The sequence below is a fragment of the Neopsephotus bourkii genome, unplaced genomic scaffold (assembly GCF_033783945.1).
Source record: "Neopsephotus bourkii isolate Nb327-2 ecotype Australia unplaced genomic scaffold, CSIRO-AGI_Nbou_v1 NB_1637, whole genome shotgun sequence".
In the NCBI taxonomy this organism is placed as follows: Eukaryota; Metazoa; Chordata; class Aves; order Psittaciformes; family Psittacidae; genus Neopsephotus; species Neopsephotus bourkii.
The window spans coordinates 8984375-9006966 of NW_026902112.1; the positions used below are offsets into that span (position 1 = coordinate 8984375).

The following is a 22592-nucleotide window of genomic DNA, read 5'->3' on the forward strand; positions in this document are numbered from 1 at the left end:
TTCTCAAAGATCAAGCCCCAAAATTTTCTTGAGGCTTTACCACTTTTGTTCACAGGAAGAAAAGAAACACTTCATGTTTTACAAGCTGTGTTGCTGTCCATCCACCCTTTGACATTTCTGCAGGGGTATGAAACTCGTGACTCATTTCTTTCCTTTGTAAATGAAATATGTTCCCAATATCTCCTAGGCGTGTATTTCCTTCCTGCCTAGTCTGTCATGAAAAAGATCCTAGGATCAGAAGAAATGCTTTGGACCAATTCAGTTCACTCTCAACTATTATTAGTAGTAGTATCACATAATTGCACTGAAATGACTCCAGAATTTAAACCAAAAGATGCTTGCTCCCACTCTACACACTGGCTTTCTTTTCAATAATCCTGCGACTTGATAGCTGGGGTAGCACATCCCTGTCCAATTCATAACAACTTCTTGCACTAATTTCATTCTTCATCTAAAAGAGTATTTCCTCTTCCTCAGTATTTATAACTCAGAATTTTTGCACTGTCACAAAGTCCACTCTCAATCTTCTTTCTTCCCAACAAACCCAAGCCAGTCTATTCTTGCTTTGAATGACAGCTATTGAAAGGCTACCTCTGGAACTGCCAGAGTTTGAACACATCCCAAATATTTAAAGATTGTGGAGCATTTAACTACTAACGTAAGTGAGCTTATGTTAGCAAAAACTACTAACATAACTAGCAAACTAGTACTAGCAAACTACTAACTTACATTAGCAAAAAATTGTTAAGGATCAGTAAAATCACTAACTTACAGAATTCATTTCTGCAAAAGCTGCTTTGCTTAAGCAGTATGTAAAGCAATATAAAATTAATAAAAACATACAAAATAGAAACCATGCATTTATCAGCAAATAAAGACAATTTTGTAAGAAAAAAACATATTAGAACTGATTGGACTCAGTGGCTGAAGAATTTCAGACAACCAGATTTTCACGATTATGGCATTTGACCATCATCACACATTACCATGATTTTTTGAAACCACCCTGTGAAACCACCCTGTGGCTAACAAAAGGAAGCAAGCACCACAGGAGAGAATGCTTACAATTTATTCCTCACATCCAAAGATGATCATTTACACATGAACTTTGCATAAGATTGTTAGACAAACACAAGCCAATGTAATGTGCAACATACCGTTAACAGCCAAAAGATATGGAAAGAAATCATGATATTTGACAATAAACAGGAGCTATCCTGTCCCTGGTAAAATAAACCATCATGAAAAAATGTCTGAACTTCAGAACCTGTTCAATGCACGTGGGTTGCTTTAATCAGACTGTAGTTAAAGGAGGCCGAAATCCTAAATGAGGAGTTTTGAGACTTTGTTCACATAATTCTTTACCTCTATGTTGCTGTTGATAGTTTCCAACATGACCTTGAAGTTACAGCCAATATAAGAGAGATAATAAGCCAAATATACAATGGGCAAAAGAAGGCTTACCTTGTTGCTGGAAGAGTACTAACATGTGTAAAGAAAACAGAGGGTTCTACTTCCACATGAAGGCCTAGTGCAAGGCTCCGGTAATATCCTTCAACATGTCCTGGTCCACCAGAGTACTTAAAATTCAAAATAGCTTCCAGTGTCTAGAGAAATAAAAGTAAATTACTTATTAGCCATGTTTCATTACTGTTCATTTTACAAGTTCAATTAAATTACACCATAGAAGTGATTTACCAACAAAGTTTCCATGCCCTCAAGAATTTGCTTTCCTAATCCATCCATTCTATTATCTCCAGAATAAAAGGCAATCTAACAAATTAGGTAAGCATCTTAGGTAAACAGTCATTTTTTTTCCTAATCCTTTCAAAAACTAAAAAGTACAGAACAAAGCCAGCTGGATGTCCCTTTACATAATTGCTCTCCATACCACATTTAACACAGAAAAAACGAAGAGCTTATTTTTGCTTAACAGAGATTAGGGTTTATTAAATGCGATACTCTTTCATATTCTTGAAAAATAACCACCAATCCATTATCTTCATAATCAAATGGAAAACCTTTAAAGTTTTTGAGTATGGACACATAAAGGTTATGCAAAACTAAAAGCATCTGGTCTCTCAACAAGTCACTGCAAACATATGTTCATCTTTGATGCTTGTTTCATAGAACATGATTTGTTAGCAAATATCAAAAATGAGGATGATTAGTCTTACACACTCATTAACCTCAGTAGTACCAAGCCTTTACTTCTGTGATGAAATCTGGGGCTTTGTTTCTTCTTCCTTAACAAACAAAGTGTCCCAGAATACCAGTCCCCAGGTTATCATCAGTGTTCAAGCTCAGAACAAACCTTTGATTCAACCAGACTCTACACTATCTCTTCTTTCATTATGTTCCCAAAATAGAATCTGCTAGAATCAAGGCAAGAATTCGTGAAGTGTCACTGGATTTTATTTATTCAGCCTTCATTCTGCTACCTATACAAGCAGCTGCTATTGCCTCATCTCAGAGCATGGACAGAAGGCAGCACTGGCACAGGGTGCCCAGAGAAGCTGTGGTGGTCCCATCCCTTGCAGTGTTCAAGGCCAGGTTAGATGGGGTGAAAGGTGTCCCTGACCGTGGCAGGCGGGTGGAATTAGGTGGTCTCTAAGTTCCCTCCCAACCCAAACCAATCTACGATTCTATGACTCTATGGACTACTGACAGCCCTCTACCCTAACATGGACTTTGCTATACTATGATGAAGTCTAGAAGGAGACCTGTTTCTAAAAAACATTTAGAAACAATGCCAAACTTCTTTTTAAGGAACTACCTAAGGATTTTCTACCTTACAATAAACCCAATTTCTGTTTCATACCATTCTGTTTCTTAGTCCTGATGAAGGAAGAGAAACAGGGATACAATCATTTTCTTAAAACAACCATAATCTAGTGATTTAAAGCATACCAAAATCAAGAGTTGGACGTTTTGCTGCATGTGCACACTTAAATGTTTTGCCTATTTCCCACTTGCTTTTAAGTAAAGTGGGCTAACTCAAATTCCTAATTTACTTTCATTAAAATTCATGAGAGCCACCTTACAATAGAAATATAACCTTCCCTGGGCAGTCTGGACATAGCGTCTACAGTTTATGTCAATTCCTAATCTGTAGTTAATGAACTCAAATTTATGTCATGTCAGGAGAACTAACCAATATTAAATACAATAATAAAATAAATGCAAACCCATTCAAAACATACTTCATTCTAATAAACCAGCTGGACCATTTAATAAAAATCAGAGACACACTCCTTAAGTGCAGGGATCTAGCACTGCTCACATCATATTGTGAGAATGGACTTCAATTTCAATTAGGAAATTGTGAAAACTCCACCTATAGAATAACAGAATGGTTTGGGTTGGAAGGACCTTAACATCATCCAGTTCCAAACCTCGCCATGGGCAGGGACACCTCACACTAAACCATGTCACCCAAGGCTCTGTCCAATCTGGCCTTGAACACAACCAGGGATGGAGCATTCAAAACTTCCTCGGACAACCTGTTTGTTCTGTATTATTGCTGTAATAGACAGAGTATCCTGCTTGGGAAAGCTACTGTGGTATGGATCCATGGTTCATTCTGCACAAGACCATGGCACAAAGCCGCTTTATTAAGCCCTGTCCCATATAAATACAGGTAAATACGTAATAAATGTTAGTTTAAGAGTTCACAGAGCATTAGCATTCCAGATGCAAAGCCTTCATAATGTCCTATACCAAATGAAAAGCCTCCACAAAGACAGACTGAAAAATACAACCATTATGTGCCATTGATGAGCAGGACAGTTTAAGGGCATCATCATAATCTTGGTCCCTCTCGAAGTGAGGAATCTGTCAAAGAAAACCTGCTGATGACCCTACACGTGTCCCATACAAAAAGGAGCAGGAGAAATAAAACCTAATGGCCTTCTAGCAATTTAGACAACAGGAGGACATTTCTTCTCACCCAAAATGTAAGACATAACTGGGAATATTTAATACAGAGAACACAAGAGTTTGAATATCTCTGAGAACCACAGAACATCCCAACCTATATTCTTTCTCTGGCCATGTTAATTTGCAAGCTTCATAGAAACATACACACACGCACAAAGAAAAAACATCGCACAGGATTGTCATGCTTTAAGCTCAGCCCTAAATCATGCAGTCGCTCTCTCACTCCCCCCATTTCTTTCCCCTGCTCCCAGAGGGATGGGGAGGAGAATCGAAAGAATGTAACTCCCACGGGTTGAGATAAGAACAGTCAGTGACTAAGGTATAACACAAACCACTGCTGCTGCCACCAATAATAATAACAATATGGGAAATAACAAGGGAAGAGAATACAACCACTCACCTACCGATACTTAGCTGAACCCAGCAGAGAACTAGCCCTTCTGGGTAACCCTAAGTTTACATCCTGGACATGACGTGCTGTGGTATGGAATACTTCTTTGGTTAGTTTGGGTCAGGTGTCCTGTCTCTGCTTCCTCCTGGCTTCCCCTCCTCCCCAGCAGAGCATGAGGCTCACAGAGTCCTTGGTCAGAGTAAACACTACTGAGCAGCAACTAAAAACATCGGTGTTATCATCGCTGTTCCCAGGCTGAAAGTCAAAACCACAGCACTGCACCAGCTGCTAAGAAGGAGAAAAATGACTGCTACTGCTGAACCCAGGACAAGGCTTTGTATCAGGACTGTAAGTGTATGTGCAGGGGGAGCAAGAGACATCAGGAGATCAGAGAAAGTTCTATTGTTTTGAATTAGTATCATATGAACAAAATGTTAACAAATAATGATCAACCTCCTTTAAACCCCTCTCTGCACACGTACCTTGGATTTCACATACAATATGAAAGGTTCATTTTCTATCTCTAGGATAGAAACAGAATCCTACACTTTCATAAATTCACAAAGCTCCAATTTAAAACAATTTACCACTCTCTTCTGCAGCACCTGCACAGAAGAATGATCCAAATGCTACAGCCCCAATATAACTAAAGTTGTACACTTACTCCAATGGCCTTGTCAAACCTACTTTCATAACAAACTGAGCTGGAGATTCTATTCGTCTTTTACAAATACTTTACTAGATTTCCCCAAACTGTGTTAACAAAAAGAAACAGCAGGGTGTCACCATGAACAGAATTTGGCTGTGGATGATCCATACAAAAGATAGGGAAGGAAGGATGGAGTGTACTGGCCTCTTGGGGCAGGCAGCCAAGAAAAGAAACTTCATATCTAGAATTCACAACAGTTATGGACAAGGCAGGCGGGAGTCTTGTTTTTAAGCAGAATTGCATTCTGGAAACTCAGTAGTAAAAACAAGGATAAATTGTTTAACCTTGTCTGATTGTTCAACATTGTACAATGTCTTTGCCTTGATACATTTTTTACTACCCCGTTGGTCCTTCCTTCTGTTAGTGAAGAAAGAGTTTCTGGCTTAAGTTCCAGATAACAAGACACTTGACCAGTGGCACCATATATTAGCATTACCATATTGACTATCTTCCAGTACCTAAAGGGGCCTACAAGTAATTTGGAGAGGTAATTTTTACAAGGGCCTGTAGGGACAGGCCAAGGGGAATGGCTTTAACCTGCCAGAGGGGAGACTGAGATGAGCTCTTAGGCAGAAGTTTTGTCCTGTGAGGGTGCTGAGGCGCTGGCACAGGGTGCCCAGAGAAGCTGTGTCTGCCCCATGCCTGGCAGTGTTCAAGGCCAGGTTGGACACAGGGGCTTGGAGCATCCTTGTCTACTGGAACATGTCCCTGCTGGTGGTAGGGGAGGTTGGAACTGGATGAGCTTTAAGGCTCCTTCCAACACAAACCAGTCTGGGATTCTATGACAAAGAATATTTTACAGATAAACCCTTAAAAAACTACCGTTTGGTTTCTCTCATGCATTTTGTCCTCGGTCATATTTTCTGCACAGATCCGGTACCAGTTTAAAAAACAATTATTTTCTCCAGTCTGTCCACTCCTTCCCATATACACTTTCATACTGGAATTCAAAGCAAAATTAGAAAATAATTTAAATAACACTAATACATCTAAATTTTTGATTTTGTAAATACAAAGTTAGACCCAGTCCAGGTCATAAGCTCCTGGGTTTAACTGGTCCATCATCTATTCTGCTTAGTAGATGCATTTGTTTATTCTTTGTTTCTTTCTTCCTTAGCAATTTTACTAGCAGTATCTCTGATTTTATCCCTGTGCCTATCTTCTACCGGAAGAAACAGAAGATTCTGGTTTATAAAATTTCTATTCATGGTACCGCACCACTGCATATCCTGTAGTTTGTGTTTCAGATAGCAAAGCAAGATTTTATCCTCAGATATTATTCCAAACTGGAACATTAATGTTTGAGATAATTATTATCAGTATTGTCTATAACTAAATTAACAAACCATACTTTGTGAGAAAGGCTCACAAGCTGCATTTTCAGGGCTTTTCTAAATTCCTTTAGTATAGTAAAAATGACACTGAGTAGATCTCAACATTTAGTACACGATGAAAAGCCAGTACTTCGCTACAGGGAGTTTGCTCCCTGAGACTCTGCAGATCCTGACTGCAGTAACTGTAAAGAAATACCAGAATGTACCATTGCAAGCTCCCCATTAAGATACATCCTTTAAAGAAAGAAAAAAGGACCATGAAGACCAAACTGAAAATACATAAATTCAGAATATGATCTTCCTATTTTAGTTCCTGAACTGCTTATAGAAAACAATTCTTAATAATGAGTATCATTTCTCATGGAAATAGGGCTTGAAATTTGAAAGAAGAATTTATTCTCTGTGTGCAATCATCAAATATGCCCTCCTTTATAAAAAATAGAAATAAAAATTATTTGCCCATGAGCAAACACATTTTCTTCCCAAATTCCATTATGCTCCTGATCTGCTTCTCATGAAAATTAGCATGAGCAGGACATGCTCCATCCACTCACGAGTGTTTAGCCATTCTTTCTTATTTTCAGGCCCTTTTCCCATTGGATGCCTTGTGTTTTCTGGTTTCTTTAGTTGTATTTTTCCTCCTTAAACAAACTATAAACCCCTCAATTTTTATAAATTGTCTCTGCTTCTCTCCTTCTTTCCTCTCCTTCTCTGACCATTCCACTCCCATGTTCAACTCTGATGGGCAACCATGGATATTCATCAGTAATAAAGAGAAATAAAAATGTATTGTTTCATCAGTTCCATCTTGCAAAAGGCATGAGAGAATCTCTACAAAATTAATTTCTCAGTTTCTTCTACTGGGTGCCATGCTTAAATTCTTCTTTTGTGGATTGTGTGAATAAATCACAGATCAGGAATTTCAGCTGCCTGGCTGTAACAAATTATCTGGCAGTAACAACAATAAAGTGAGTTTCTCACATTAACCACACTCTTTTCAACAGCAGCAGGTAACCCTGGCAAAAAATTTTAGTAGAAATAGCAAAGAGGTAACCAGCCAAAAGCGTGCTTGGAGTGTCAGTGTTACTGGCACAGATGGTGTCCCACAGCTGCAGTGATGCAGAGCTGGTGCCAGCTCCAAGCCTCTGCCCTTCCATAGCTCTCTCGCTGCTCCTGGGACATGAGGCTGGAAAGGGTCCAGAGAAGGGCCACAAAGATGATCTACAGACTGGGAAGCCATATGAGGAAAGGCTGAGAGAGCTGGGCTTGTTCAGCGTACAGAAAAGAAGGCTCACAGGAGACCCTCTCACCATGCTCCAGTATTTAAAGTGTGGCTATAAAGCAGGTGGAGATTCCCCTTTTACAAGGAGTTACATGGAAAAGACTTGGGGTAATGGACATAAATTACTCCGTGGAGATTCTGACTGGACACAAGAGGAAAATTTTTCCCAATGGGAACAATAAACCATTGGAATAATCTCCCCAGGGAAGTGGTAGACTCCCCAGTGTTGGACACAAGATTAGGCAGGACAGGGTGCTGGGACATCTAGTCTAGGTCATGTTCTGCCTAGAAAGGTTGGACCAGATGATCCTTGAAGTCCCTTCCAACCTAGAATCTTGTGATTCCTCAGGGCTGTTGCACATACACAGCCCCATGTGGCCTTAGTGATGCTTCAGGCTGCAGACCATGTTTCCAAACTATGCATGCATTCAAGCCCTCTTCTGCTCCTCGCTGCCTCAGGCCAGTCCTACATGCTCACCTCCATTCACACTGAGAAGCTGCAGAAGAAGATACCATGCAAATTTCCAGAAAGAGATCTATTCCTTGTTCTCTCTCTCTTACTGAAGAACATTAGTCTTTTCACTTAGTGCTAATCTGTCTGATTTTCTGATACACAAAACATACTTTAGGTTTTCTGTATTTTTAGAAGTGACACAACTCTTTTCTTTCTTATTTAGCTCAAAAGTATACCCTGTAGTTTTAGGCAGACATTAAACAGCCAAGACAAGACAGGAAGTACCCATTGATTTCTCTGAATGCAAATCATGAAGCAGATCTAAAACAACTAGAATACTTAATCAATCAAGGCAAAATTCCTATTTTTCCCCAAATAGTAAAAGAGGACTCTCCCAGCAGATATTGTTCCTTAAAGCACCAAATAGTATAGTAAGTGATGGCAAGAGCCCTGATACATACGTTATAAAATGGATATGCATATGTAATTGGGTTGTAGCGCATATGTAATCATCCTCTAGGACCGAACTGCAGCAAGCATTCTCCATACTAATTTTTCTCCTCTGTACTCTATTAAAAGGATATGTGGCGACCACAAAATTCTTCATAACTGATTAAGCGATGAAATAAATTGTGCCACTGCAGTGAGTCAGACCTTTCTATGTACAAATACAAACAAAGCCTGTATTGCTATTCCTGTTAAACTGCTCTGTTAGTCTAAAACAAAATTACACCTAATTTTTAGCATGTGTGTTAATCAGATGAATTTAGTCTATCAAACAAGGTGCCTGCTGTGCTCTAACAGTTTTGCTCAAGCACACCTTCTGCACACACACTGACTTTCAGTAGCAATTCTTACAGTACACCAATGTTGATCTAGCTCATCCATCCGCATTAATGTCTCGTTAAGCCCCTGAACAATGAAACTGCTGCATCCCTTTGTAAAAATAGCACAATGGCAATGGCAAGTAGCTGAAGCTAAATATAGCTCCTGCAGGCATATGCCGAGGATTAAATGGTACATTTTACCCCTCCCCAATCCTAAATCAGTAAGCTTCAACTAGGAATCTCTAGTGAATACACACAGGAGCTCAATAAATCCCCCCTAAGCTTGCCAGGCATATTCTGAATCTGTGCTAGCTAAAAATAGCCATGTTTATAATGAGAATGGGGATGTGAGCAGAATAATATGAAGTTTACAGGCAAGCTGCTACAGTCATTCTGCATTAACAAATAGGGTGAATCAAAGGTCACTCTAGCACGCACACAGACAGACTGACAGATAAAATACAATATGCAGTAATTTTTTACTGAAGAGTATTCATCTCACATTAAACTGCATTTTCTAACTGGATACTGCAGCCACACATTCATAAGTTATTCTGGGTGTTTAGCTAGACCACAGGCTGTTACTTCCAAAAGGTAGGGGAAGGGTAGGAATATACAGCATTACTCCTCTGGACAGAATTCCCTACTAGAGTTCAATTCCCTTCTGGAAATATTCAGGAAATATAGTACAATATTAATCCCAGAATTCTACTTTCGTTACTTAAAGGCAAATTGCATCCAGGTCTGCAGGGCAGTACTATTGCATCAGAACATGCATGTTCTTAACTGTCTCAAAGGTTTTACCTCCATCAACCTAGCACTGCTGACCACAGCTACCACAGAATCCCATTCTTGGCTGAGGTATAGATGAGAGATTTAAAACAGTTTAAACACAAGTCACTTTTATGCGGATGAATCACATTGAGAGTTTTCTGTCTCCTGCAGAAACTAAACTGCAGAACCTCTTTGAGAAACGTGTGCAAGGAAATTAGGCAGCCCTGTTGCTGTTCTTGGAGGACTTGAAGGAATGGGACAGTGAGTCATCACATGTATTCCTCGGTAACCTCTCTTATTCAAAAAATCATGCCCTGATTCTGAAGCACAAAAGGAGAGCAAATGCAAGGATAGATACTGATGAACAAGTCACACACACACATAAATACCCTTCAAACGGGAAATTTCTCTATGTGGAGACCAACAAGTGAGCCTGGTTCTCCCAGCAATGGCAATGTAAGATGGTGGTTGCTGTAAAGAAGCATCACTGAATGTATTTCTTCAATGAAAGCTGCTCCTTACACCCTGCAGGTAGAGTTCTCAAAAGTAACAGCACAAGATGCTGGCAGCTACGTTCTTGCTGAAAGAAAACACCTGTAAGAAGTGGATAAAACCAACTCTAGGCCATAACAGTGCCGAGAACATGCTATGTGTCAAGCATAAATGCCCTAGATGTCATGAAATTATAAAGGAAATAACAACACAGTACAGAATCAGTCACAATCCTAAGAAAAAGGTTGTGAAAGCAGACTCAGCAAGCCAGTATATATTTTGAGTTAAGCAAAGGAGTATTTTAGAAAGCTGTATGACAATGTTTGCAAGTGTGAGTGACAGTTTTCTTCTCCAACCCTCCCACCCAGGAGGGGAATCAAAGCAACACCACCAAGCCTTAACAGGTTCATATGCAACACCCTGAAGCCTCTGGGTAACACAATGAAGTTCTTCAGTTTTACTTTATTCATGCCAAACACTTCCACACTGTTTCACACTTCCTCAACCCTAACCCATCCCTCCCCTGTTTCTTCTACCATGTCCTTTGTGAGAAACAGGGATGAGACTGCACACAAAGTGGGGTAAACACAGAATAAACGTTTTGGTTAGCTCCTTATTCCTTTACCTTCTTTTATTCCTAATATTCTATTTACCTTTTGCACTGCTACTACAAAGTAATTTCATAGACTTCTAAAATGAATCTTCATAGAATGTCATATACCTCCAAGATCTCTATCGTGAATTACAAGTTAATTAGAAGCCCATCACTGTATTTGGAATTAAGAATGCCTTTTCTTCATTGCATTACTGAACAACACGTATGAGGATCAACGCTGATCTTCGTCTCCCATTTTAATAACAACTCCACTCTACCACATTATAAGCCTGCAGTCCTTCAACATGGTTTTCATGTATGCTACCCTTGATAAACTTTGACACAGTCCTATTCACCCTGATACCCAGATCCTTTATGAACAAGCACAAACACAACACAGATCCATATGAATTAGGCTGGAGACCACCTTTTGCTGAGCAAATGGGCCATTTATGCACCTTAAACCAGCTCTTGACTCATGACGGGACTTTCACTTTCATCTCACAGCATATTTGTATCTCTCAAAAATCCTTTTATGACAGTCTTTTTGGAAGTGTTTTAGGAATCAGGTAAGCAGTGTCAATGATTTTCCCTTTGTTCATGAGCTCAGCATATGCTTCAAAGAATTCTGACAGATTTGCTTACCACAAGTGCCCTTCCTAAAAACCCCTTTCAACAGTGTATCGCAGCTGACGTACCTGATTATTATCAACTCTGCTGCTACACTTCTGGTTTTACTGTATTTACTACTAATAAAAGTAATTGTATTAGTTACTCTGCTGTCCCAATAGCAATATAAAACTTCACTTTTCAAAATTCTGAAGTTTTAAGCCACAAGAGAATAAGAAAATTATATCCCAAAGAGTGAAGAGTCCAATACACCTCCTATGGATGTATGGTCTGATACTGGTCCAAGACCATCACCATTACACACATAAGCAAAGTAAGTCTATTTTACAAGACAAATCTACCCCATAGAAAGGGCACATAAAAAGTACAAATGCTTTCCTGAAGATCTCAAATCCATTCACTGTTCTTTGGAAGATACCCGGCTCCATTCACTATTTGTATACTTTTTATTCATAATATTGCTGTACTCTAAATGAAAATGATACTCACACTCTCAAAAGGTAAAGCAACTCCTCCTCCGCAGTAACTAAAATACCTTAAAAAGAAGTCAGGAAAGAGCTTTCCTGTATTCTTGTCTTAAACAATTCTCATATTTTTCAGGAATTCCTGTGATTAGGGGGGATAAGCCCAATTAAGTAACTGTACAAAAGTAGAAGTGAAGAATGAGGTTTTAAAACAGGAATGCTTGAACAACTTAGTCAATGGATCTGTTTATTCAGCACAGCCATTAACACATAAATATGAAAGACTGAGTACTTCAGATTTATCAGCTGCTACTTGGGTTGGAAATAGAGGCTCTAGTAGCACAATGATTTTCAAAATCAGTAAAGTTACTGAGCTAAATTTATCACTGATTTAATGAGGTTTATATGGAATGAATACTGTAAATTCCTACTCCTTTTTATGATGATAAAAACTAACAGAAGAAAAAAATACTGAAATTAGTTTTCAGGGACTAACACTTCAGAAATTAAATTTGTCCTCTAGTTTAGCTGGAAATCAGGTCCTACCTAGAGCTACAGAACAGCAACTTTCTAATGTATCTTCTTTCTTTCACTGGGTATGCTATCCAAAAGCTAATATGCCAAGCAACCAAGCATCCACTCATACTATTAAAACATACATTTCTCATAATAAGCCCTGTGTATGTAATTTCCTCAAATGTTTTTCTTCTATATAGGGAATTTGGATGTATCTCCTCAGTAAACACAAGAAGATAATTACAGATACAAATCACAAGTAGAGATGACACTAAAACTCATTTCCTTACTTCACTGATCCCATTTTGCCTTAATTTAGCCAGGTAAACACAATCCGTGCCAGCAGGCCCCAGCACCATTGCCCGTTCCATGTCCCACCTGCACTAAAGACTCCTGAAGGCTGAGAATACACTTTGAATTCTGCGATGCTCCAACAAAACCAGACAAATTTTTCAAAGGCAAAGGCCTTAAAACAGGTGAAAGGCATCACAAAATGTGTTCTCAGAAATACAGGTTTATAAAGGGCCAGTCAGTGACAATTTGAACAGCACATGTCACATGAGTCTGCAGTATGCATTTATCACTGATTCCTGAGCATGATCTTGCAATTCGGGAAAAGCTTGGATCACTATTGGTTTTGAGCTGCCACTACTCACACATCTGTATTCTTCATGTAGATCAATTATGTTCTAAAAGTAATAGGAGATCCTTAAAAATAACCTTAAAAAGGAGCCTTAACATATGTATGTTGTTATTTTTGTTTTTTCCTGCCTCAAACAAACAGATACTCAGAAGTCAACTGGAGGTCATTACCATGAGGTCCAGTAACTCACCATTAACAAGAGAATTATCAGCAAGTTCAGAGACCTTTTCCTCAAGGAAACATGACAAATTCCAGAATCTCAGTTCTAAAACCACCTAAAACCACCATATGCTAATAAATCAGAACTCTCCACTTTCAAAAAGAAGGAAGATAAAATCATCTGTGTGAACAGGAAACAGTCACACAGAATCACAGAATCACAGAATTCCAAGGGTTGGAAGAGACCTCAAAAGTTCATCTAGTCCAACCCCCCCCCGATTCTTTCCTTTTCTTTCGGAGATACTCAAGTGCATTAAACATATTCCCCCATTTTCCAACAACTGCTTATACGCACACAAAAAATACAGCAAAAACTCTTTCTCGTGTGATTAACTTGCTCTCTAGAGATCTCCAGTGGTGAACTGACCTAAGCAAATTCTTAAATTTAAAAGTATTTTGCAAAATACGCTCATGCATATTTTATATACAAATATCTACATATTCAAGAAACATCTGGACAATGCTCTGAGCAATATGATTTAATTTTAGGTAATCCTGCAAGGAGCAGGGAGTTGGACCCAGTGATTCTTATGGGTCCCTTCCAACTTGAGATATTCTGTGGTGAGGCACTGGAATAGGCTGTCCAAAGAAGTTGTGAATGCTCCATCCCTGGCAGTGTTCAAGGCCAGGTTGGATGGACTCTAGGGTGATACGGTTTAGTGTGAGGTGTCCCTGCCCATGGCAGGGGGGTTGGAACTGGATGATGTTAAGGTCCTTTCCAACCCTAACTTCTCTATGATTCTATGATCCTATTTAATATTATAGATGGATGAAAGGATGGATAGGTAGATAGGTAGATAGCTAGGTAGGTAGGTAGGTGGTAGTGGTACCTGGTGTTTATTTCTATTTTATTAGGGATGTTAACTTGATTTCCTATCTAAGTGGTTAACACGCATTTAAAAGGATTACAAATGCTTATTTTAAAAACACACTGAGTCAGCTCACTCAACTTCATAAATATGCAGCAGGAAACTCCCAAACAGTGACTCATAACTTCAGAGGTTTAAAACAGACACATAATCATGAGTTTTCCAACTGTTACTCATAGTCAATTAAATCCTAAGCCAAAACCATCCTGCTTCTGTGAGTTCTACTTGACCATCCATTAAGTTCCACAGAAATAAGGGCATTAGGGAAAAAACAACCAAAAAGAGATAACTGGGAAGAGTGTTAATCCCTAACATCTTACATGAAAAAAAAACTATTTCACATAAAATTACACTGAACAATAATTCTTTCCATTACAACTGATGTGTAGGTGGATTTTGTCTTCACCTTATTTACGAATGAATGATTCAGGAAAATAAAGAAACAAAACCTAACATTAAGAACATTTTTCACCTAAAGAAAAATAGGAACATGAAACATTCTCAAATTCTGTTTGTGTGTATCTACTGAAAGTTGTAACGATCCTGGCACATTCTTGATTAGACAATGTACTGATACCCTGTTATGGAATTTATGATACTTACAATACGTTTAATGGGTTACTGCTAAGTATCATCATCATGCTCCTATTTTTGTCTTGCAATTAAGAATACGTGTTTAGTGTACTGCTAAACATCATCATGCTCTATTCTGTCTTGAAATAAAGTATCCTTTTAAATTTCAACAGTATTAAAAATGTATGTCATTACTTTAAATGTAGTGATTTCTGTACAGCCAACAGGAAGAATGCCTCATTTTTGCAAATCTTAGTAAAATACTGCAGGTCTTTGTAGACATTTTAGTAATCATTTTGCCAAAAGGCAAGCTAATGTATGTACAATGGAAAAAAACATATACAAGCAGATTAATCCAATCACAGAAAAACAAGAATCAAAACATCATCCATCCCATTTCTCACACCAATGACAAATCTACTGCATGAGATGCACTGATACCCATAGGAATTAATTTTAAACAAAAGGGTTAGTCACCTACCTATACATCTGAAAAGGTATAAACAATAACCAACAGCCTATCACTAATTATTCTGCCAAAGAAGAATATTCTAGCAATCACAAAGGACTATTTTGAGCAGTTCAGTGAAAGCAAATTAACTCTACAGCGCTCAAATAATGTGATACATGTAGAATCATAGCATCAACCAGGTTGGAAAAGACCTTTAAGTTCATCAAGTCCAACCTTTACCCCAGCACTGCCAAGTCTATCTCTAAATCATGTCACTAAGGGCATTTACATCGTTTCTAAACACTTCCAGGGACAGTGATTCCACCACTGCTCTGGGAAGCCTGTTGCTGAATAGAGCCCTTAACTGCTACATACCCACTTCTCACAGCAGGTAAGGACACTGCACTTGCATGCAACAGGTCGAATACTTCCCAGTTACTTCAGCACTAACTGAGATAATTCCTGGCTAAAAGTCAGGAATAATTTCTGGTACAATCCCATTCAATTACACAATAGCCTTGACAACAGTCAAGAGTCAGAAGAAATTCCTATCCTATTGGAAAAAATGCACGGGACACAAAGTTTTGAGATAAAATAGGGATGACCAAAAAAAAAAAAAAAAGAAATTAATAATGATTGATTGGTTATTTTGATTTTACTTGTTTAATTCAAATTGATTCAACTTGAATGATGGTGCTTTGTGTCAATGAAAACCAAATCAAATTTACTCTCTTTAGGTTGTTGAGGGGTTTTGATTCTTGCTTGGTTTTGTTTGAAGATAGAAGTAATTACATGACAATTAGATTTGGTTATTTCAAGTATCATAATACATAATTTTAACCATTCAGAAGTCCTCCTTTGCCTGCTCCACTTTTTAAAGCTAAATGATTAAATTCCAGGTAAGGACTTCTTGCTACCTTATGCTCTAAAAATGTGTTCCCTGCCTATTCACACATTCATTCCTTTTAGTTGATTACCAGAAAGAACTATGAACACTGTTACACAGCTGTGTTCTGCTACACAGGCTTTTACTTAATATAGTCAGGAACTGTAACATTTAAAAGTCAAGAAATGTTTACCAGTAAATTTGTACTATCATCTCTTTAAAAGAAGTAAATAGTAGACAAAGCTTGCCTTCAAAGTCAAGCAAGAATGAATAGTTGAGTATATTTATTGCATCCAGATGACAAGTGTCAACCCCTGCTTTAAAATAATAGTAAGATTATAAAGAATCAAGTTGTTCTTGTCCATCTCTACCATTTTAATTTTATCACACCAAATGGTAAACAATCTGTTTGGCAAATTACGATCTATTTTTAGCAGGTAACATGAGGGGAACTTTTTTCTACTGAGATAAAGACATATAAGAACTCGGATTAAATACGTAAGCCTTGAAGCCTTTAATATATGGAATGCATAAATTACACCAAAAGATGCTGCTTAACAGTTCATTTGCAATTATTTGCTTAACGCAACCTATCTGGATTCAACCTGTATCAGAGAAAAAATGGAGCTCTATGGATTTATAAAAGCAAATTAACTCTTCCAAAGCAGACAAGAAATCCAAGTGAGTTCTGAAAAATGTGAGTTATTAGGCTTATATGTAATACTTCAAATATTGGTTTTAAAATTGTGCAAAGGTAATTGCAGTAGGCATAAAACATTAAAAAGAAAATAGCCAGGTTTAAAATACCACAGAATAAAATTAACCACAAAATCATGATGAGACCTCAAGTCAGCCCAAACTTCTCTTTCCCAAAAGCCTCTTTTGCCTGCCTTAGAAATTACAATCTTCAGAGAACAGATGACATTTAAAGAAGAAAACCAAAATGAGAGAGAAGATAATTTTAAAAGCCTTCTAAATAAGTCCTCCCTGCCTATTCGCACAGTTCCTATCAGTGCACCTTGGTGACTTTGTGTGAACTCTGCACAATCCACTCTAGGCCTTTACTGTGTTTTCAGGATTTGGTTTGTCTGGATGACGAAGACCTTTTTGTGGCCAATCTCCTACTTGTTTGAACATATTAAGGTTTTGTTCATGTTGTGGAGTGGTCTTGAAGCATGCAAACTTGGTTATTTCAGAGTGACCCTGAAGGAGTGCATTAGAATGTATTGCCAGGAGGTCAAGGGAGGTGACCTTTCCCCTCTACTGCTCAGACCCATCAGGAGTGCTTAGCTCCCCAGTAGAGATACAGGTGTACTGGAGTTAAGTCCAGACCAGGTTCATGAAGATGACTGACAAATTTGAGCATCCACCATACAAAGAAAGAGAGAGAGCTTGGAGTGTTCTGCCTGGAGAACGGAAGGCTCAGAGAGATGCTGTCCACGAATACACAGTGGGAGGGACCAAAGAAGTTGGAGCCACGCTCTTAGTGTCTGGAAGATGATGAAGGATGAGAGGGAATCACTAGATGAATGGAAGGATGAGAGGCAATAGGTACAAAGGAAATACAGAAAATTCCCTTTATTCACAAGGAAGGGCTTTACTATTATTAGCATAATCAAGTGCTGTTAACAGGTTGCCCAAAGAGCTTGTGAAGTGCACATCCATTTTGAGATACTCAAAATCTGACTGGACATACCCTTGAATAACTTGCTCTAGCTGACCATAGTTTGATCAGGTATGTTGGACTAGATTAGAGATTCATTCTCTCCAGAGAAGGACTCCAGAGATTCCTTCCAACAGAAATGATTCTGAGGTAGTAAACTGGAAGAGGTACTCCATCAATTATTAGGCATCCAAGTCCATAGCATCAGATTAGAGACAGTCTAAACTAATATTCCCCTTTATTAGCATAGACATTCTACCCTTAGAAGCAACCGTTACTTTTTAAAAAAAACAAAACACATTTTTTGGCCACATTACTTACTAATAACAATTTTCTTTCACCAGAGAGAGCTGATGATCCAACTCTTGCTACCCCCATGAGTCTCCCTGGCTGCTGAGGTCTCAACTTCCTGATGACAGAGCTCCCATCCTTTCAGCCATCCCATTTTCCCCCTTTCTTACCTCTCACTTACAAAATTCTTTCCCTCTCAAGCCTTTGAACCTTCTTCTCCAGGAGGAAAAACAGTCAGAAGGTTGAGAACAACTCAAGACACAGTGGTCAGGATGCAGTAAGCAGGGACCTTCCACCCTTCTCCTCCACTACCCAGCTAAACCCTTGCAAAGCAATGCATTTGTCCTTGAAATACATTTGTGATGGGCTGTATAACACCACTGAATGACTAATCATTTTTAAGTATTAAAATCAACATGTGCTAACATTTTCCCACTTTAAGAAAGTGCTGTGGACAACAGTTTGCACCATTCTAAATATACCCTCAATTAATAAAAATAAAACCTCATGCCCTCAGGCACTGAAATGTAGCATTTATGATTTATGGTCTCCATGTCCATCACAGCCTTTGCTTCTGTGCTCTGTTTCAGCCTGCTTCATTAGAGCACCTGTTCAAGTAGAACTCACAAGCCTTTGTCAGCAAACAGCAGTCTGCAGGTCAGGCCTCAGTCATCTGTTTCAATGACCACAAGCTTCTAATGATTTGAGGGGAAAATACAAGGAACAGATTATTTTCAAGTTTATTTCACAATTAACTTTCTTTGCTCCACTTTCATCCTTTCCAATTAAATAAGGTAAAGGAAGAAATCCAAGGATAAGAGAAGACAGTACTCATGCAAGATCCATCCCTAGCAGCGTTCAAGGCGAGGTTGGACAAAGCCTTGGGTGACATGGTTTAGTGTGAGGGTCCCTGCCCATGGCAGGGGGGTTGGAAGTGGATGATCTTAAGGCCCTTTCCAACCTAACTATTCTATGATTCTATGACTCTAAAATTATAAAAAAGCATGGTAGATCTAGATAGCATTTCAGTGTGTTTTTTTTCATTTTAGTGTTTAAAATCCTAAAGACAGAAAACAAGAAGGAAAAATAAGGCAAGTCTCAGAAACATAAATAAAAATGGGGCTGCTTTTGATAGATATAAATGCCACCTTTTCCATTTACAGGACTGCCACTTGTCTCAGACTTTGGCACAGGACACTTACAATTTTGGCAGGGTACACAATTCCTGTTGTGCTCTATCAAACAAGCTTGCAAGATACTGTAAAATTTGTAGAGAAAAGTATCTTTCTATTCTAATATCCAATCTAAACCTCTTCTGGCACAGCCTGAGGCCATTTCTTCTTCCCCTATAGCTTGTTAACTGGGAGAAGAAACCGACTCCACCTCACTACAACCTCCTTTCAGGTTGTGAAAGAGGCTGTCGTGGTTTAAACCCAGCCAGCCAGCTCGTTCACTCACCCCCCCCCACTTTTCCTCCCTCTTTCTTTCCTTCCCTCCCCCCCCCACTTCCCCACTCCCGGTGGGGTGGGGAGGAGAACCAAAAAATTCAACTCCCATGAGACAAGAACAGTCCAGCAACCAATGTACAACACAAATCACCACTGCTACCACCAACGACAACAATGATAAGAGAAAATAACAAGGGAAGAGAATACGATACCTACCACCTGTCGAAAAAATGAGTCCGACCCCGAAGACCCCCTGTCCTTCTGGCTAACTCCCAGTTACCCTCCGGGCATGACGTGCTGTGGTATGGAATATCTCTTTGGCTAGTTTGGGTCAGGTGTCCTGTCTCTGCTTCCTCCTGGCTTCCCTCCTCCCTGGAAGAGCATGAGGCTCACAAAGTCCTTGGTCAGGGTAAACATTACTGAGCAGCAACTAAAACCATCGGTGTTATCAGCGCTGTTCCCAGGCTGAAAGTCAAAACCACAGCATTGCACCAGCTGCTAAGAAGGAGAAAAATGACTGCTACTGCTGAACCCAGGACAGAGGCCAATACAATCTACAGTTTAAGCTTGGTAATTGGAGAAAGAATAATTAGGGGGTTTAGCCATTTTCCATATAATGGAGATTATAATACAAACTTAAACAACCAAATGTGCTAGAAGTGCCCATAGGTTTGCATTGATTTTCTCAAAATCATCACACCATGTTATATGGACTGTCACATTTTGAAGTGCTGCTTTGAAATGTTTGATGCAAGAATCAATACATGAGCATAGAAATATAAACCAAAAAGAAATCCTGGTTTGCGCTTAGAGTTCTAATACAAAACCATGCCTTTAAAAAAATCAACAATCAGTTCATTAATGTAAAAAAACAGATGTTTCTTACTTCAGATCTTTTGCATTAGAAGATCCAGCTCCTAGCTGTCTCTCAGCACTTGCTAGGATGCATCTTAGAATCCTTGAATGGTTTGGGCTGGAAGCCATAATCTAGATCACTTTAAAGCTCATCGAGTTCCAACCCCCTGTCACAGGCAGGGACACCTTCACTAGAGCAGCTTGCTCCAAGCCTCTGTGTCCAACCTGGCCTTGAACACTGCCAGGGATGGGACATTCTCTTTGAAAATAATTCAGACAGTGCGTTTTTAATGCTCATTTACTGTTCTTTCTCCCAGTAAAACTAGACTACCTATGCACCACATTCAATCCTTTCCGTAGGTGGATACCTGCTCACCTAAATCCAGTGAGATTCACTACATTATCTAAAAGCAGAGTCTTCTATCGTAACTAAGACAAAATTTAACTGATGGCACAGTCTGCAGAAAAACAGTTATTCTATACTATTATTATGTAGTTATTGTAAATTCTACTACATAAGAACTGTAATCTTTTACAGTTCATATTGGTCATAAGAGTGGCCACACAGAGTAACCAAAACAGGATGCCTAGAGATCAGAGAAAGAACACAAAATACTTCCCAACCCACTCTCCCAGTCACAAATAGAAGCATAGAATGGTTTGGGTTGGAAAGGAAATTAAGATAATTCCATTCCAACCCCCTCCCATGAGCAACAACAAGCATTAATCTAGACCACGTCACCCAAGGCTCTGTCCAAACTGGCTGTGAATGCTACCAGAGATGCAGCATTCACCACTCCTCTAAGCAACCTGTTCCAGTGCCTCACCACCCTCACAGTAAAGAACTTCTTCCTTGTATCTAACCTGAACTTCCCCTGTTTCAGTTTTAACCCATTACCCCTTGTCCTACCACTACATTTTGAGATTGCTTGAAACAAAGGTGACTTCTAAGTATTTAGTAACCCCCACCCAGCATCTCAGATCCTTTTCAATGTTTCTCTGAATCCAGAAAATCTTTCACCATGTCCTTCCTTCAAGTGTTTCTTCACATGTTCAAAGAACATATGGACTGTGAAGCACTGACTTCAAACAAAATAAACCAAAAAATCCTTGTCCCCAGTATAATGGACACACTCATGTGTCCACTCATTCCATATTACAAATTCTATCAAAGTGTTCCAATAGAGACATCAGGCTTAGCAGCCTGCAGTGTCCCAGATCTGGAATTCTCAGAAAGTACTGGCATCATGTTTGATATCTATCAATCAATCAATCCTCAAGCACAAAGATGGTTGAAAGCAGGAGGTGCCAAACTACAGCTGACAACCATTACAATACTTCACAGTTCAGAGGTGCTCTTGCTGATAGGAATATTAGTTTTCTTCAGTCATACCATATTATTTTCCACATAAATTTGGGTCCGAAGAAAAATGTTTTCAGGGCACTTTTGAAAGAACCTGCTTTTAATGTGTTCTTTTGCCTTACTCTTTGGACATGCCAATTTCTCTTACCCTATTCTCAAATCATTCTTCATAGGTAAAAGGCTTTTCCTATGGAAATACTTCTGTTCTGTGCTTCTGACAGGGTGCCCTCTAGAAGTTTCCATGCTACCTACCAAGATTTAGCTCTCACCTACTGCTTCCATTCTTTTAAGCAACTCTTCTTGGGTTTATGGATATTTGCTTTACGTAACTTGAAGAAGCTGTGCACTACCTGTTGCTGCTGTATCCAAACATACCAAAATAACTGTTACAAGGTGGAAGTTCAGCCTCTCAACCTTGAACCAGATCCTACATGTTCCCTGGGGAAATCATAAAATCACAGAATAGTTAGAGTTGGAAAGGACCTTAAGACAATCTAGTTCCACCCCCCAATATCAGAGACTGACTTTCGCTCATTGGCATAAAACAGACATGTCTACAAATTTAGTCTGATTCTTGTCCCAGTGCAGCCCTGATCCGTATTACAAGAGAATGGTTGGAGTAATCTCCTACCACTGTATCCAAAACTCTCAACCTCTCTAATTTCTCCTAAGGGCCTATAATCAGGACCATCAATGCTGTTTAGGCCATAGACAGCACTTGGAATTCTGTGGTTTATTAGCAAAAAAATATCAGTGTTACTCAATGATGCAGTTAGTTTTTCATCTAATTTACTTAAAATTTTCCTTAAATCAGAGCACTGAGCTACCATAAAAAACCTATCAGGCATTCACCGAAATGCTCACTGTTGTAATGCAGAGCAAATCATACCATCATGGAATGGTTTTGCTTGGAAAAGACCTTAA

The 22592-nt window shown here is 39.0% G+C and overlaps 1 protein-coding gene across 5 annotated transcripts in view; it reads right to left on the reverse strand.

Moving 5' to 3' along the window:
- TRAPPC9 (trafficking protein particle complex subunit 9) overlaps positions 1-22592 on the reverse strand; it is a 498862-nt gene that overhangs the window by 333613 nt on the left and 142657 nt on the right. For all 5 annotated transcript variants that reach the window (XM_061374152.1, XM_061374153.1, XM_061374154.1 and 2 more), the window contains one exon: positions 1465-1607. In XM_061374152.1, the coding sequence (XP_061230136.1) occupies positions 1465-1607 (143 nt within the window). The remainder of the gene's footprint in view (positions 1-1464; positions 1608-22592) is intronic.